The sequence below is a fragment of the Lithobates pipiens genome, unplaced genomic scaffold (assembly GCF_037356315.1).
Source record: "Lithobates pipiens isolate NorthernLeopardFrog02 unplaced genomic scaffold, aLitPip1_a1.2 Scaffold_13, whole genome shotgun sequence".
Taxonomy (NCBI): domain Eukaryota; kingdom Metazoa; phylum Chordata; class Amphibia; order Anura; family Ranidae; genus Lithobates; species Lithobates pipiens.
Window position 1 is genome coordinate 139334895 of NW_027507718.1, and position 18249 is coordinate 139353143.

At 42.5% G+C, this 18249-nt stretch overlaps 1 protein-coding gene and 1 pseudogene across 1 annotated transcript in view; both read right to left on the reverse strand.

The window, feature by feature from the left end:
• Positions 1-18249, reverse strand: part of MED16 (mediator complex subunit 16) — a 51676-nt gene that overhangs the window by 6198 nt on the left and 27229 nt on the right. Inside the window, exons 11-13 of the mRNA XM_077475647.1 lie at positions 2129-2321; positions 1841-2054; positions 1661-1744 (exon numbers count right to left, since the gene is read on the reverse strand). Coding sequence (XP_077331773.1) covers positions 1661-1744; positions 1841-2054; positions 2129-2321 — 491 coding nt within the window. The remainder of the gene's footprint in view (positions 1-1660; positions 1745-1840; positions 2055-2128; positions 2322-18249) is intronic.
• Positions 6632-6750, reverse strand: LOC143979261 (5S ribosomal RNA; annotated as a pseudogene).

Genomic DNA, 18249 nt, shown 5'->3' on the forward strand with positions numbered 1-18249 from the left:
TACGTTTATTTGTGAACCATTCCTTTGTAGATTTTGCTGTATGTTTGGGATCATTGTCTTGTTGGAAGATAAATCTCCGTCCCAGTTTCAGGTGTTTTGCAGACTCCAACAGGTTTTTATCCAGAATGGTCCTGTATTTGGCTGCATCCATCTTCCCCTTAATTTTAACCATCTTCCCTGTCCCTGCTGAAGAAAAGCAGGCCCAAACCATGATGCTGCCACCACCATGTTTGACAGTGGGGATGGTGTGTTGAGGGTGATGAGCTGTGTTACTTTTACGCCAAACATATCGTTTTGCATTGTGGTCAAAAAGTTCGATTTTGGTTTCATCTGACCAGAGCACCTTCTTCCACATGTTTGGTGTGTCTCCCAGGTGGCTTGTGGTAAACTTTAGACGATACTTTTTATGGATATCTTTGAGAAGTGGCTTTCTTCTTGCCACTCTTCCATAAAGGCCAGATTTGTGCAGTGTACGACTGATTGTTGTCCTATGGACAGACTCTGCCACCTCAGCTGTAGTTCTCTGCAGTTCATCCAGAGTGATCATGGGCCTCTTGGCTGCATCTCTGATCAGTCTTCTCCTTGTCTGAGCTGAAAGTTTAGAGGGACGGCCAGGTCTTGGTAGATTTGCAGTGGTCTGATACTCCTTCCATTTCCAATTGATCACTTGCACAGTGCTCCTTGGGATGTTTAAAGCTTGGAAAATCTTTTTGTATCCAAATCCGGCTTTAAACTTCTCCACAATAGTATTACGGACCTGCCTGGTGTGTTCCTTGGTCTTCATGATGCTCTCTGCGCTTTCAACAGAACCCTGAGACTATCACAGAGCAGGTGCATTTATACAGAGACTTGATTACACACAGGCGGATTCTATTTATCACCTGTGTATCACCATCAGTCATTTAGAACAACATTGGATCATTCAGAGATTCTCGCTGAACTTCTGGAGTGAGTTTGCTGCACTGAAAGTAAAGGGGCTGAATAATTTTGCATGCAGCACTTTTCAGTTTTTTTATTTGCTAAAAAAAGTTTAAAATATCCAATAGATTTTGTTCCACTTCACAATTGTGCCCCACTTGTTGGTGATTCTTCACAAAAAATTAAAATTTTATATCTTTATGTTTGAAGCCTGAAATGTGGCAAAAGGTTGAAAAGTTCAAGGGGGTCGAATACTTTCGCAAGGCACTGTATAAAAGTAACCTTTTCTGTGAGACACACAGGTGCTCCAATTTAGAATTCCCTTCTAATGATGCTGGTTATCTGGCAAATGCACTCACCAAACCTTTTAAGTTGGATTTGATTTAATGACTAAGAATGAGTATCCACTTTAGGAAAGTCAGAAAAAGTTAGACATCCATGTAAGCAAAATGTATTCAAGAGGAAAACATGGTGCCCAATAAAAATAGCATGTTCAAAATGTGAAGTATCAATGGCAGCCTGCCTCTCTCTCAGAAAAGGTTTTTTTAATGCCACTCAGAAATACAGAAGTCTCATTTTACTTTAAACTGAATTGTGTTTAATACACTCCAGCCATATTCCAGAGAGCTCCCCAAACGCAGAGTGGATTTACAGATGCAAAGAGCTCTCTTGGCATGCTTAATATATGAAACAAACATTTTAAAACACACATACTATATTAGAAAGATAATACCGAACTGACCGTGTACAGGATTTGCAAGGCTCTGTGGGAAATGTTCCTAAATGTAATCTTCTCAGATGGTCAATTTTTGGCTGGGAGGGAGACCTGGATAAAATCAAAAGTGTATCAGCAGTTTATAACAAAGTCTGTCTTTATTCCACAAAAGCATAACCTATTTACAACAGAGCTGGTTAGACCTACCTTGTATATGCTTCATACTGTACAGATGCATGGCTGGGTGCCCCAGGAGGTTTTCCAAACTGCAGACGTAGAGGAAGCTTTCCCTGTAGCCGACTGATCAATCCATTCCCCAAAGGCAACCAATCCATGTTTGGGATTAGAAGCTGGCTGGGAAGAAGGCAGCACTCATCGATCAGTGCATCGTCTGGTTCACAGGGGTGATTTTCATCCCGACCTATATGCCAAATACATTAGTCATAATAAACTCAGAATTATACAATATATCACAGGGAGAAGAGCAATCCTTACAGCACATCCAGAGGCGGGTGAGCAGACGAAAAAGTAGAGACATGCTATCCTGTGTATCTGATGTGGCTGTGTATACGGGTAGACAGCTGGGTTTCAGAAGGCCCCAAATTCGAATCATCACCATCATTTCACGTAGTGTACCCATTGAGGCTCCATCACGTAAAAAACTGTGCCCAGGCCGGAATGAAGATCCCTGTTGAATACAGTTACTGGGTAAGGGGACATTTTATACTTTCAAAGCAATAATGTATTGCTCAATTTGCTATGACACTGGCAAACAAGTGTAAAAAAAACAAAACAAAAGTGCAATTACTTTGTGAATTCTTCCCTCTTACTGTACTTTCAGGAGAACATCCTAGCATGTTGTCAAGAAAAATAGCCTATCCTACACCAAAGCAATGAATGGCTGAATGTTAGCTGTACACGGGTATATGCTGTGCTTGTGTAAAATTACACAAGCGTGGTGTATACCTGTGTACAGCTATTTATTATAAGGGATGGCTGTTCACTTCAGCTGTGTCTCCCAGGTATGGTAAAATGCACAAAAGCATGCATGTGCATGAGACCTAGAGGTACCCCAAGATGTGAGGTGGCTATTGCATTGATCATAGAGTTTTTGATCAGCTAAAAGACCCCCACCCTCCCCTTTTAGGACTGTAGCACACGGACTGATAGTTACAAATTTAGTCAGGTTGAAAAAAGTCCATCCAATAAAATAAAAAATATCGTACAATCCAATATACCCAATTTTATGCCCACAATTGATCCAGAGGAAGGAAAAAAAAAATCGTTCTTGATCCCCCGAGAGGCAATCGGATTTTCCCTGGATCAACTTTACCTATAAATGTTAGTACCCAGTTATATTATGTACATTCAGGAAAGTATCCAGGCCTTTCTTAAAGCATTCTACTGAGCAGGCCAGAACCACCTCTGGCGGGAGTCTATTCAACATTTTCACAGCTCTTACTTTCCGTATTTGAAGATGAAATCTCTTTTCCTCTAGACGTAAAGAGTGCAACTGTGTCCTCTAGGTTGACCGCACAGAGAATAACGCAACACCAAGTTCACTATATGGACCCCTTATATATTTGAACATGTTGATCATATCCCCCCTTATTCGCCTCTTCTCAAGAGTGAATAAATTCAGTTCCTCTAATCTTTCCTCATAGCTGAGCTCCTCCATGCCTCTTATCAGTTTGGTTGCCCTTCTCTGCACTCTCCAGTTCTCCGATATCCATTTTGAGAACTGGTGCCCAAAACTGAACTGCATATTCCAGGTGAGGTCTTACTAATAATTTGAACAGCGGCAAAATTATCTCTCTCTGGAGTCCATACCTCTCTTAACACAAGAAAGGACTTTGCTCACTTTGGAAACAGCAGCTTGGCATTGCATATTATTGAGCTTATGATCTACAAAAAAAACCCAGATCCTTCACCATGGATTCCCCAGTTGAACTCCCCCTAGCATGTATGATACATGCATATTCTTAGCCCCCAAGTGCATAACTTTACATTTCTCAACATTAAACCTCATCTGCCACATAGTCGCCCAATTAGACAGTGTATTGAGGTCGGCTTGTAAATTGGAGACATCCTGTAAGGATGTTATTCCACTGCATATCTTGTTGTCATCTACAAAGACAGAAATTTTACTTTTGATCCCAGACCCAATATCATTTATAAAGATGTTTCAGTATCTGTTTTATAGACGTCATTTCAGGTGTTTGTTTTGTGCACATAATACAATCCTAGGGAAAACGTATTAACATTTATGCTCACATGCTCTTACCGGTGCAAAATATTGACCGGGAGCGCCGTTTTTTTTTTTTACTCATGATTACACACCGCATGTTTTGTGCACAGGCACTTTGTAAAGAATGATATGCATTTTAGATCAGTAAAATAATGCTGTACTGAGCTTTTTCAAGCTGCAGTGTGTAAAAGGCCTTAAACCTAACTGGGCTGTGAAGGGCTACAGGTTTAGCCCATTTGGATTTTAGCCAGTAATCAGATTGTAAAGGCTTGTCTGACTACCCCCTCTTCTGTTTATGGCTTAGTAAAGTACCTAAAGTAAAACTATAGGCAAAAGCAAAAATTACATATACGATTCAGTCTGTCAATAGTAATAACAGAACATTTATTGTTTAGCAGAGTCCTCCCTTTAACAAAGATTACCCGTTAATACAACTGATCTTTGATCTTCCCCTTGCTTTAAATGGTGACAAAATTGTTAATTTTACAGCGAAATGAACAGCAATTTTAATCACCCAGTGGACAGAGTAGTCTTGAATAGACTTTTAAGCAAGCAACAATCAAAATGAAAGGCTCATCACAGCTAACAATTTTACAGTTTATTTTCCCCATTTGGAGGAAAATTTTAAATATATAAATAAAAAGATGACCATTATAAGCACCTCCGGCATCCTTATACGGTTTGTTTCAACTCCTGTATCTGTATTTGGGCCTGCATGATAGGGTGGCTTCACACATGCACTAAAGAGGAAGGCGTTTTGGTGCACTTTTTGAAACTGCACCAAAATCACCGGACCTCAGACAAGTCTATGGGAAAGCGCAGCTAAACCGCATAAAACTGGTGGGTTAACTTTGCTTTAGCCAAAGCGCTGTGGGGCAGTATGAAGTCACCTTCAATGTGTAGAAAATACATAAAAAAAGATAAAAAAAAAAAAAAAGAAGAAAAAAGAAGGAAAAACAGGAATTCATATATTAAAAGCGATTAACTTCATACAGTAACAAAAATTAGGCGTTTTGGCTTGCCTGTAAAATCTTTCCTTTGAGTAAATCAGGGGACACTTTTATTTGTTATTGTTTGGGTTATGCTGCCACCTACAGGTGAATGGATTTTCAAAAAAAAAAAAAAAAAATAGGCAGGCTTCCCACCCAGTTATCCCAGCATGGCCTCAATTTTGTAGCTGCTCCAAGAAACTCCTAAATTTTGGTTACTAGTAAACTGAAAATCCTACTTTCTTAAATGTAAATCACAATATGCAGGATTTCTTTTTTCGTGACTACTTGGTCATTGTACAAGAGGGGTGGGCAACGCAGCAACAAGTCCAAAACCTAAGAACAGAACAGGGAAGAAACCAAACTACAGGACTGCCTAAAGGATCTTCCATCCAAAACTGCTGCCGCAAAAGTGAAAATATCTCCTTGAGCTCTAGTTAGTGTGGCTGGCTGAGTCAAGGCTTTCACAGCAAAAGCTCTAGTACTGGTGAGTGGAGCAAGAAGAGAAGGTTACACTGCAGCCTTCACCACTGCTTCCTGTCCACCTGCACAGCACACTCCAGAGCTCTCCCCGAGTGAAGATGAGAGGACAGATGGCAAACTGCATCTTCTCCCCATGAGTCCCGACCTCTGCCCTCCACCCTGCACTATGCTGTCTGTAAACTTGCCCTGCACGGCAGGTTTACCAAGTGAAAAAACTGTATTTTTGAAAACAGCTTACCTGTAAAACCCTTTTCTGTGAAGTACATCAGGGAACACAGAGCCATAGTAGTTACTATATGGGTTATAGGCCACCTTCAGGTGATTGACACTGGCACGCCCTAAATTGAAAAGTGCACTCCTTATATAACCCCTCCCACTGATGGGAGCAACTCAGTTTTGTAGCAAAGCAATTCATGTGTATACCAAAGCAGGAAGGGACCTCTGTGTCCCCTGATGTATTTCAAAGAAAAGGATTTTTACGGGTAAGCAGTTTTTAAAAATCCTGTTGTTTTCTTTTCATACATCAGGGGACACAAAGCCATAGTAGTTACTATGTGGGATGTCCTATAGCAATGCCAACTGGAGGGAGACAATAGTAGGGTACAAAGAGACTAGAGGACTCATACTGTAGCCTGCACTACACTGCGCCCAAAGGCGAAATGCCTTCCAGACTCATTAGTATATGACACTGGAGGCCGGCTTCCTAGCATAACCAAAGTAGAAACTACTGAAGCTGACAGCCCATGGTCTTAAATTTAGAATGTGGGTATCAATAGCCAAACTGTTAAATTTAGCGTTTGTAAGGAAGGAAGAAATACCGGACCTTGTAAAAGAAGGTCTGGCCATAGTGGTAGGGACCAAGGGTCCCCTACCACCATCTTTACGATCATGAAGAAGGCGTGGAATCAGAACAGGAGGGAAAGCATAGATCAGTGAAAACTGATCCCATGGAAATAAGGAATCTGTTTCGCGTGCCATCGGAGCCCTTGTACTTGACACAAAGTTGTCAATCTTGTTGTTGAACCCGGACGCCAATAGGCCCACGTCCGGGTTCAACATGGCATATTGACAGAATGATGCAGGGGAGAAGGAACAATTCTCCCGGGAACAATAGTACTCAAGTAGTCCGCCTGCCAATTCTCCATTCCTGGAATGAAATTGCTGATAGGCAAGGAATGCCCAAGACAGAAAAAAAAAATTCACCTTTTTCTGGGCCGCACGACTTCTCATGCCTTCTTGGTGATTGAGATAAGCCACAGCTGTGGCGCTGTCGGATTGAGTCTACGGCACCTGGTATTCCCTGGCAGTCTCCCATCCAGGTACTAACCAGGCCCAACCCTGCTTAGCCTCCGAGATCAGACAAAATTGGGTGCTTTCGGGATGATGTGGCCGTAGGCTGGATCCTGACAGGACAATAGTCTGAGCATCCAGGCCCCCAGGGCCAAGCGTACTGCCCGAATCTCTAGAATATTGATGGGCAAAGGCATCTCTGATCTGGACCATTTCCCTTGGACAGACGCTTCTTCCAGGATTGCTCTCCAGCCCAAAGGGCTAGCATCTGTTACCACTTTCCAGGTAACTGGTAGAAAGGATCTTCCTTTTAGAAGATTTTTGGATATCGACCATCAATTGAGGTTCTGACGCACCGTGGTGGAAAAACACAACAGGAAGTCCAGAGTTTGGATCTTGTTCCAAATTGACAGGATACTGTTTGCAGCAGTCTTAAATGGAACTGCACATAAGGAACGGCCTTGAAGAAGTGACCATCTTTCCTAATAAACACATGCAGAGATAAATAGAAGGTTCAAAGATTCTTAGTTTTGATCCACCGAATCAGTTCCTTTAAGGAACCAATTCTTTCCTGGGTTAAAAATACCCTTTAGTGGACTGTATCTATGATCAGCCCTAAGTATTGCAATCTCCTTGATGGTTTTAAAGGAGGATCTTACTAGGTTGAGGAACCAAGTATTTCAGGTAGCAGACTGTGGCATCAAGGACGGAATTCCCCCATGAGAACTGGAGAAGAATTGACCCATATTAAGATAGGGTGCCTCCTGATAAAGGAGGCTACAGTATCCCTTAGGGTTAAACCTGAGGATTACCCATTGAACCTGATGGCGGAAGACATCATGAATGCCTGGAGGCTGATGCTCCTGGCACAAACAGATGGAGCTTTTAAAAATAAAAATGTATTTACTCATTTAAATGAAAAAAAGGGGGTACTTTCCCTAGAATTTCTTTGGATGAATTATCCAAACATCCTCAAATACTCAAATAGCTGTTCTACCGCAAAGGAAGACTAGTCAGGAGTTTCTGCATGGTGAAAGGAGTTTTAACCTCCACTGATGTGACTTCCTGCACTCCTGCGTTTTAGCCGTTTGCGTTTAAACAACAATGTGCACAGAACCCTGTATAGCACCTGGTATTCCCAGGTGGTCTCCTATACAGGTACAAACCACCGTAGGCATCTCAGCAGTTGTGCGTTTGGCTAGTTTATAAGCCAGCCAGCACCTGCTTGAGGACCTTGTGGAAGTGCTACAAAAAGGAACTCACAAGCAAGAATTCTGGGCCTGCTGAACAGGACACCTAGAACACCTGTTAAACTGGCCTCACAACGATTAAGCAATTGCTGTTAGCAGGCTGCTCAATCTGCCAGAGTTTTTTTTTTTTGACAGGAATTACAACTTTATTCGTTGGATGTCTAAGCATTTAAGTATTGTCTGCCAATAACAGCTCTTATTTACAGAGGATTGTTAGAAGTTTTTGAGTTAATATTTTAAGTGATAAAAGTTTCTGAAAATATATGTAAGTTATATGTACAGTAATAAGTGATGTTCTCTGAAGGTCACAGAACAACACAGTACAGAGAGGAGTGGTTTTGCTGAGTAGGTACTTCTATTTTTGAGTTACTATGTCAGGACAATGGGTGGAGTTATGCTACTTATCTTTAGACTGAACCATATTAGGTATATATGCAAATATGGGTGTTATTAGGATATGCTGACATAACATCATGAAAGAGTATAAGAATGGAGTTGGATTACAAGAGTGAGGAAAGAGGTGGGAAGAGAAAGAACTCTATACTTTGGAGAATGTAGATCAGATGTCCCTTTCCTCCTTCTGAGGGTATCATCGTGCCATTTGTTACCAGATGTCAGTCTTGTCTTTGCTTATCTTTCTGAACAATAAAACTACTATTGTTGAAGTATTGAACAAACTAAGGATTCTTCAATTTCTACTCCAGAAAGTACGTTGGAAATGCGGCCTTGGATGAAGACATACATATTTCCACTACACACCCTTTAGGAGAAGGGATACCGATTCACATATTACACAAAGACTTTGCTATTCATTCAGAAACCCCCTTGTGAGTATAGTAGAATACTAGAGTAAAATGTATTTTACTAGGAAGTGTAGAGTATGTAGAGTTTTTTTTTTACTACATCTACTCTCTACACCTTTCTTTCAAGGATATACTGCATTAAATTGCTAGTATACCGTACTTAGTAAATTTCCTACACCATAGGATAAAGTGTAAAAACTTTCTTAGGAGGAAAATAACATTTATCTGGGAGATCTTCACAGATACAAAAAAGGCTTTCCAACAATAAATGGACAGGAAAAAGCATGCACAGTCTGAGGAGGCTTTAACAAACACAAACATTTAAGGGAGCATACATGTGGGGGCATGGTGTCAAATGCGAGCGAGCCAGCTGGTTTCAGAGCCATAGTAGTTACTATGTGGGATGTCCCATAGCAATGCCAACTGAAGGGAGGGAGTCAACAAAAGTAGGGCACCAAGAGACTATAGGACTCATACTGCAGCCCATAGAGCCCAAAGGCGATATACTCATGATCCATTACATCTACTTAATAGAATCTGGTAAATGTATGTACTGAAGACCAAGTTGCGACCTTGCAGATCTAAGCCATGGAGGCTTGGTGATGCACTGCCCAAGAAGCACCAACAGCCCTGGAGAAGTGCTCTTTAATATGAAAAGGTGGAATTTTCCTGCTTAAACCATAAGCTTGAGCAATCACTTGACAAATCCGTTTAGAAACAGTAGATTTTGACACTGCCAAGGGTTCATGGGTGACCTAACTGGAGGATTAATCCGCGTTACCCCCCCCCCCCCCCTGAATAAAGCTACGAACCAGAGAGAGTGTGAAGCAAGTGGTCGTTGGAAAAAAATAAATAAAAAAAACACTAAACACTGATAAGGCCGACACCTGGCCTTCGATAGAACTCAAGGCCAGCTTCATTTCTAATCCCATCTGTCGAAATTCAAGGATCTTACCTATGACATATTTCCTGGGGTGCCAACCCCTGGGTTCATACCAGGAGACATATGCCTTCCAGACTCTATAGTATATGACTCTGGATGCCAGCTTCCTAGCATTAACCAAAGTAGAAACTACTAAAGCCGACAGCCCATGGTCTTTCAGAATGTGGGTCTCAATAGCCAAACCGTTAAATTTAGCACTTGTAAGGTAGGATGGAATACCGGACCTTGTGAGAGAAGGTCTGGCCATAGCAATAGGGTCCAAGGGTTCCCTACTGCCATATTTATGATCTCTGCAAACCAAGATCTCCTGGGCTGCAAGAATCACCTCCTGCCCTTCCTGCTTGATCCTGCGAAGAAGGCGCAGAAGCAGCAGAACAGGAAGGAACACATAGATCAGTGAAAACTGATCCCATGGAAAAAACAAGGCATCTGTTCCGCATGCCATCAGATCCCTTGTCCTTGACACAAAGTTGTCAATCTTGTTGTTGAACTTGGGCGCAAACTAATCCACATCCGGAATTCCCTATCTTTGACATATTGACAGAAAGATGTTGTGGGGTGAAGAGACCACTATCCCTGGTACAACTGTTGATGACTCAAGTAGTCCACCTGACAATTCTCCATTTCTGGAATGAAGACTGCCAATAAACAAGGAATGTTTTCTTCTGCCCAAGATATGCTATGATTCACCTCTCTCTGGGACGCACAACTTCTCATGCCCACTTGGCGAGTTGCCGGATTGGGTCCTGACAGGATAATTCCGTAATCTAAGCATCCAAACTTTTTTCAAAGAGTGCCAGATTTGATGAAGTGAACATGCGCGAGGGCCGACCATTATGCCCTACATTCTTTGAATCATTAAAATTCGGTCTAAGTTGTTGGCCGATTTATGTGGGATACACACAAATACTGTGAGTGTGTGTGTGCATGTGCGTGTTAGTGGATAGCACTTTCACCTAGCAGTAAGAAGGGTTGCTGGTTCAAATCCCAACCACAACACCACCTGCCTGGAGTTTGCATGTTCTCCCTGTGCCTTTCCTCCGGGTACTCCAGTTTCCTCCCACACTCCAAAGACATGCTGGTAGGTTAATTGGATCCTGTCTAAAATTGTCCCTAGTATGTATGAATGTGAGTTAGGGACCTTAGATTGCAAGCTCCTTGAGGGTAGGGACTGATGTGAATGTACAATGTGTATGTAAAGCACTGCATAAATTGACGGCGCTATACAAGTACCTGAAATTTTATATATATATATATATATATATATATATATATATATATATATATATATATATATATATATATATATATATATACACACACACACACATATACATACACAGTACAGACCAAAAGTTTGGACACACCTTCTCATTCAAAGAGTTTTCTTTATTTTCATGACTATGAAAATTGTAGATTCACACTGAAGGCATCAAAACTATGAATTAACACATGTGGAATTATATACTGAACAAAAAAAGTGTGAAACAACTGAAAATATGTCTTATATTCTAGGGTGTTCAAAGTAGCCACCTTTTGCTTTGATTACTGCTCCGCACACTCTTGGCATTCTGTTGATGAGCTTCAAGGAGGTAGTCACCTGAAATGGTTTTCACTTCACAGGTGTGTCCTGTCAGGTTTAATAAGTGGGATTTCAAGCCTTATAAATGGGGTTGGGACCATCAGTTGTGTTGTGCAGGAGGTGGATACAGCACACAGTTGATAGTCCTACTGAATAGAGTGTTAGAATTTGTATTATGGCAAGAAAAAAGCAGCTAAGTAAAGAAAAACGAGTGGCCATCATTACTTTAAGAAATGAAGGTCAGTCAGTCAGTCCGAACAATTGGGAAAACGTTGAAAGTGTCCCCAAGTGCAGTGGCAAAAACCATCAAGCGCTACAAAGAAACTGGCTCATATGAGGACCGCCCCAGGAAAGGAAGACCAAGAGTCACCTCTGCTGCGGACGATAAGTTCGTCCGAGTCACCAGCCTCAGAAATCACAGGTTAACAGCAGCTCAGATTAGAGAACAGGTCAATGCCACACAGAGTTCTAGCAGCAGACACATCTCTAGAACAACTGTTAAGAGGAGACTGTGTGAATCAGGCCTTCATGGTAAAATAGCTGCTAGGAAACCACTGCTGAGGACAGGCAACAAGCAGAAGAGACTTGTTTGGGCTAAAGAACACAAGGAATGGACATTAGACCAGTGGAAATCTGTGCTTTGGTCCGAGGAGTCCAAGTTTGAGATCTTTGGTTCCAACCACCGTGTCTTTGTGCAACGCAGAAGAGGTGAACGGATGGACTCTACATGCCTGGTTCCCACAGTGAAGCATGGAGGAGGAAGTGTGATGGTGTGGGGGTGCTTTGCTGGTGACACTGTTGGGGATTTATTCAAAATTTAAGGCATATTGAACCAGCATGGCTACCACAGCATCTTGCAGCGGCATGCTATTCCATCCGGTTTGCGTTTAGTTGGACCATCATTTATTTTTCCAACAGGACAATGACCCCAAACACACCTCCAAGCTGTGTAAGGGCTATTTGACCAAGGAGAGTCCACAGTCACCAGACCTGAACCCAATCGAGATGGTTTGGGGTGAGCTGGACCACAGAGTGAAGGCAAAAGGGCCAACAAGTGCTAAGCATCTCTGGGAACTCCTTCAAGACTGTTGGAAAGCCATTTCAGGTGACTACCTCTTGAAGCTCATCAACAGAATGCCAAGAGTGTGCGGAGCAGTAATCAAAGCAAAAGGTGGCTACTTTGAAGAATCTAGAATATAAGACATATTTTCAGTTGTTTCACACTTTTTTGTTCAGTATATATATGTATATGTATATATCTATACACACACACAAGATTAGGTCAGATTTCAGTTGACTATGAGTGACCTGTCCGAGCCAACTCAATTACACACATCAAAAGGGAACTTGTTGATCAAAAGGGTGTTAAGGCGGTATCTGTTAATCTAATTGCTCATATTAAAAGGAAACTTGTGGATGTTAATATGCAAGAATATAAAATTAGGGCAGTTTATGACTACAGCTGTTAAACGGCCAATCACATTGCTCAGCCGTTCAGTGTGCTGGGGATATAACGTGGCATTCAGTCTGGTCTGTGTAATGATGGAGGCACAGGTTTAGGAGACATGGGACTCTGAAGGCTGGTATTCGTTGTCATATATACGCTGTTGGATTTTGTCATATGTTGCAAGACTGTGTTCTGTGTTGGAAGTCAATAAAGTGCATCTCTCTGGAAGAATTGGGTTGCTGCGGAAGATTAGAATAACTAAATTATATACCCACGCTATATACTATATCACTACATAAGTGTGTTAGTTTGAGCACTAATACACTGCTCAACAAGAATTCTCTTGCCTCTGTGGGCTGTGTGTGGTGAAGAGATGAACTTAGGTGTATTATTTGGATATATCGAATTTATTGGCGTATAGCACGCACCTTCACTTTAAGAGGTTTAAGAAAAAGTAGGAAGAAAAAAAGTAGATGTTTCAGTGAAAAAAATTTTTTAAATTTTAAATAAAGAACCGTGAAACAAAATAAGGGTCAGTGCCCATCCACAGACCCACCATTGCCAGGAATGCAGCCTTCACAATTGCCAGGAATGCACTCACCATTTACCATCAGTGCAGCCTTGGAGGGGGCAGGTTGAGCGCCAGACATCCTACAGGAGAATCTCCTGTTTACACAGCGGCCTCTTTAAGAGAAAGTCCCGCCTCCTTTGACGGACAGAACAGTCGCCCAATGGCAGCGTCAGAGACAGGACTTCCTATTACAGAGGCTGCCGTGTAAACAGGAAATACTCCTCCTGTGTGCATGGGAATCGTCCCACCTCCTCCCTCCGAGGCACCCGGACTAATTTTATATAATTTTTATATATTCTCTTTTGTGGCCCCGGTGCTGGGAGACACAAAAGAGATACAGGTTTAAATAACCAGGCAGGTGATTGGCCCGCGGGCTGGACTTTGGACATACCTACTCTAGAATATTGATGGGCAAGGTCATTTCCGATTTGGACCATTTTCCTTGGACAGACGCTTCTTCCAGGACTGCTCCCCAGCCCAGAAGCCTGGCATCTGTCGTTACCACCTTCCAGGTAACTGGTAGAAAGGATTTCCCTTTTTGAAGATTCTTGGATATCAACCACCAATTGAGGCTTTGATGCACTTTGGAGGATAAACGCATTGGGAGAGCTTGAACTAACTTGATCAAGAGTAGATTATCTAAGTAGGCTAGAATAGTTATACCTTGAGCCCTTAATCTGGCTAAAGGAGGAGCCAGGACCTTTGTAAACACTTGAGGTTCAGTAGCTAGACCGAAAGGCAGAGCCAACAACTGAAAATTAATATTTTCTATCTTGAAGCGTAGAGATTTCTGGTGAGCGGAAAAATAGGCACATAGAGATAAGCATCCTTGATGCCAATTGACACTAGCAGCTCTCCACCTTGTAAAATGGAGACCACTGATCGGATTGACTCCAAGTGAAAAGAAAGGATATTCAAAAACCGGTTTAGATTCTCGAGCCCTAAAATGAGTCTGACATCCCCGTTTGGTTTTGATACCGTGAAAAGGTTTGAATAAAACCCTAATCTTCACTCTTCCAAGGGGACCACTGATATCACTCTGAGACAAAGATGATCCAAAGCTAGAGAGATTTTTTTTACTGGATCTCTGGGAACGTTTGATCTGGGAAAATTAGGCGATGGGAATTCTCAGAACTCTAATTTGTAACCTAGAGATATTGAGGAAGCCACCCATCTGTCTTGACATTGTTCCTGCCAAACCCTTGAAAACCGCAGAAGTCTTCTCCCAACTCGAGCAAGCAGGGGCACCCCTTCATAAGGAGGTTTTAGTATTTTGTTTTGTGGGTTTCCTCCCCCAGGGCCTCTTTTGACCCTGGGACGGACCATGAGGTTTACCTCTTGAACCTGACAGTGGAGGCCGTCGTGATTGCCTGGAGGCTGATGCCCCCGGCACTTAAGAAGCTTGTCTAAAAGAAAAACGCTTAAACTTCTTCTTAACTAGTAAAAGGGAACTTTTTCCCATTAGAAATTCTTTGGATGTATTTATCCAGATCATAAGCCAAGAGCTTTTTGCATGGTGCTTCGGCTGACCAATTTTTCAACCATAAGTTTCTACGCACATGTACCAGCCCTAGCATAAGCCGTGAGGCCTGGAGAATATAATCTTTTATAGCGTCTACTGTAAAACAAAGCCTCTGATATCCTGGCCAAATCTTGCTGCTGATCAGGAAAAATTTGGAGTACCTCTATAAACTGGTCCTTTAAGGACTGAGATACCACAATCGCTGCCACACAGGCTAAACCACTGAACCTGCGAGCGAAATATAGGTTTTTTAAAAAGGAATTCCAACTTTTTATCTGTTGGATCGTTCAGCATTTGAGCATTGTCTACTGGACAAGTCAGGTTTTTGTTCACAGAGGATATAGCAGCGTCAATTGCTGGAATCCCTAATTTCTTATTAAACTCTTCCTCCATAGGATAAAGTGTTGAAAACTTTTTGGAGGAAAAAAATGTTATCTGGCTATTCTGAGTGGGAGCACATAAGCTTTTTTAGCCATGAATGGATAGGAAAAGCATGAATAGTTTGGGGAGCTTTTCATGAACCAACCCAGAATTGGGCTCACCGGCTAACTGCGCTGCTGGCAGCAAAAATGTGGAGCGGACCAATTCTGTGAGAGATTGTACAATCTTTCTTGTGAACCTGATCCTTCTTATTAGGCTCTTTGGAAGAGGAGTCACCAGCCTCTGCCTGGTCCCCTGAGAGAAATGTGTCATCTCTCGCCACTTGTTCCTCAGTTTGAGCGTCATGAGTAATGGACAGGGGCCCGTTACGTTTATTCCCACTCTGGGATGCGATTAAAGGATACATTTTTTGCTCAAAGCCTAAAATGATTGAGGAAAAAAAACTCCTTAGTAATATATAGAGGGGCTGCAGTGTTAAGAGCAGCTGCAACACCTGACGTCCCTGATGGCTCACTCCGAGGGGAGGATGCCATCTTTTTCGAGATGGTTCGAGGCTTCCACATGACTGTAGAAGTCTTTCTATAGCCCTTTTTTGAGGTGCTTTTACCCCCCCCTTCCGACCATAGTCCGATGCACAAAGCAGAGGTACTACCAGAAGGAACGCATCCACTGGTTGAGCAATAGTCCAGCCCTGCCACTGCTATTAATGCTCAGTCTGATGCAATAGTAAATGTGTCAACCAGAATGCCCGTGTCACCGAACCTTTCATGCCCCTCTTGCTCTTGTGTCCCTCCGCAGCTTGCAGCAGTAACAATGATGCTTTTAAAACCCTTTCCCATGGTGGAGGATGCCTAAACCCTGCCTCCCTCCGTCGCCTACTGCCCCCTCCTCTTTTTTTCTTTAGCGATTTTTCTTTGTGAAGAGGGGGAGAAAATAGCACAGGTGGGGGGCATCTGATGGGGAGAAAAACCTCCCCCCAGACTTACCGGAGTTCTGCTGCTGGCTGGAGGAAAATGGAAGCTGCTACTCCGGACACAAAGGAGACATTCATAAGAAAAGTAAAAAGTTTTTTAGAAAAACTCCACTTACCCTTCCCGCCACAGGGTTTTCTGTGGAAAAACCAACAGACCCAATCTTCACCCTTCACAGTGGGTTCCGTTAACAAACCTTCAGGAGCTGGGGATCCTCTGGGAAAAACAATCCTGGACCTGTTATAGCACCACCGCCAGTAAAACTTTATGGCCTTAATACCAAAAGCACTGGAACCTGGGGTCAAGCTCTCTAAAAAGAAAAGCGTTTACAGACAAAAAACTGTTTCTTCGGACATGAGGCCCGGGTACCATTCAATTCGACCTAAGACACTTTGAATGGATCTGGCTGCATGGCTATCCCCAGCAAGAATTGCTCCAGTGGAGCTCAGCACAGCACATCTTTACTCGTGAGTAGTGGACTTTTTGTCTTAGGGCATGCAAGTGTCCATCACCTGAAGGTGGCCTATAACCCAAATAGTAACTACTATGGCTCTGTGTCCCGTGATGTACTATAAGAAAGTGTAACTGCGGACTTTTAATAAACACACACTCACCTTTCCCAAGGTCCAGTGATGCGGTCGCCCAAACCCTCAGTTCTCTCCCTCACCTCTCACCAGTGCTGGCATCACAAGTGTGACCTGAAGAAGGAGCATGCGTCAAACGAAAAGCCGCATCCCCCGCTCCAGACCCGGAAGTGACAACATCTCCCAAGCCTCCAGTGCTCTTCAACCAGGCAGCCAGTGTGGGATGCCACCTGCATCAGCCACTAACTGGACACTAGGAAATGCACACAGAGCTGGACAACCCACAGAAACACTGAGTGGGGGTCACCATGTGATACAAAGTGCTGTTTTTATATTGCTTTGTGAGTACTCTTCTTTGGATTTAATAGTTTCCATAATTCTACACTTAGAGGTGTTGTGTTGTTCTCCCCTTTGTGTTGGCAGAGTTTCCTTCTAGCTCCTTTACACTGGCTGCCTCTATGGTCATTGAAATATGCACTACAGCCCAGAGGCTGATTTAAAACTTTATATACTGAATGTTTAATGACCTTTTAGATACTCAGAGATCCTGACCCTCCAGCCCCATTCATACTAGGCACCCCCATATGAGGCTGCGCAGCGTACATTGGGCTTACTACATCTGTACGCACCACCTTCCTGATACCCAACCATTCTACATGGTCAGAAAAATACAGTATTTAAGCCAATTGTACCGACCGTGTGTGCAAGAGCCTGACATTGCACGCATGGTCTGATGATCATGGGTGCAATACTTTGTAGGCTACGGTTTAAAAAAAATAAAATGGACTTTTTTTGCTGACAAAACATGTGCAATTATTGTTTAAAGGTGAGCCTAGCATTTATAACTTAATCCTCTGCCCTGAGACTAAATGAGAATTTAACCCATGCAGTATGAGGGCCCTACTGCAAGGGTGGATTTTTTTTTTTTTTTCTTGGGATTTTTAAACCTTTATTATGAACAATAATGTCAGAGAAGATACTTGGGTCAGGCAGGAACCTAAATGGTTGACTTTATGTATACTGTATTTGTGAAATGGCTCATTGGGGGTACCGCGGTGCACATACTTATTTTTGCACTCTGTAGTTTACCCACTGACTTCTGCACTTTGTAGATTACATAAACCATACCCGTACACCCTGTACCTTTATCCACTCCTGAATGCTGCACTTTGTACATTATTTTTGCTCCTGACCCTTGCACTTTGTAATTTATCCAATTTTGACCTCTGCACACTATGCTCGTACATAAAACGGGGTGGGGGGTGCACCTTGGCATGTTCTCCCCGAGTGCTGGGTGACCTTGTCCTGGCACCAGTCAGTATACACCTCATTTGGCATATCCCCTTATATTTCAGCAATGTTTTAAGTGCTGCAAGTTCTGCTTTAATATTTTTCCTGCAATTTTCTTGCAATTGTGAATGAGAATAACTACTAACCTTTAGAGAAGGAATAGGACTGAAACTAGATTAGTCAAGTAATGGTTAAAGAAGGACAAAAGGCTTTTGTCGGGCTTTCAAACATTTTCCTTAACACTTGCAGTATAGGTAATTTA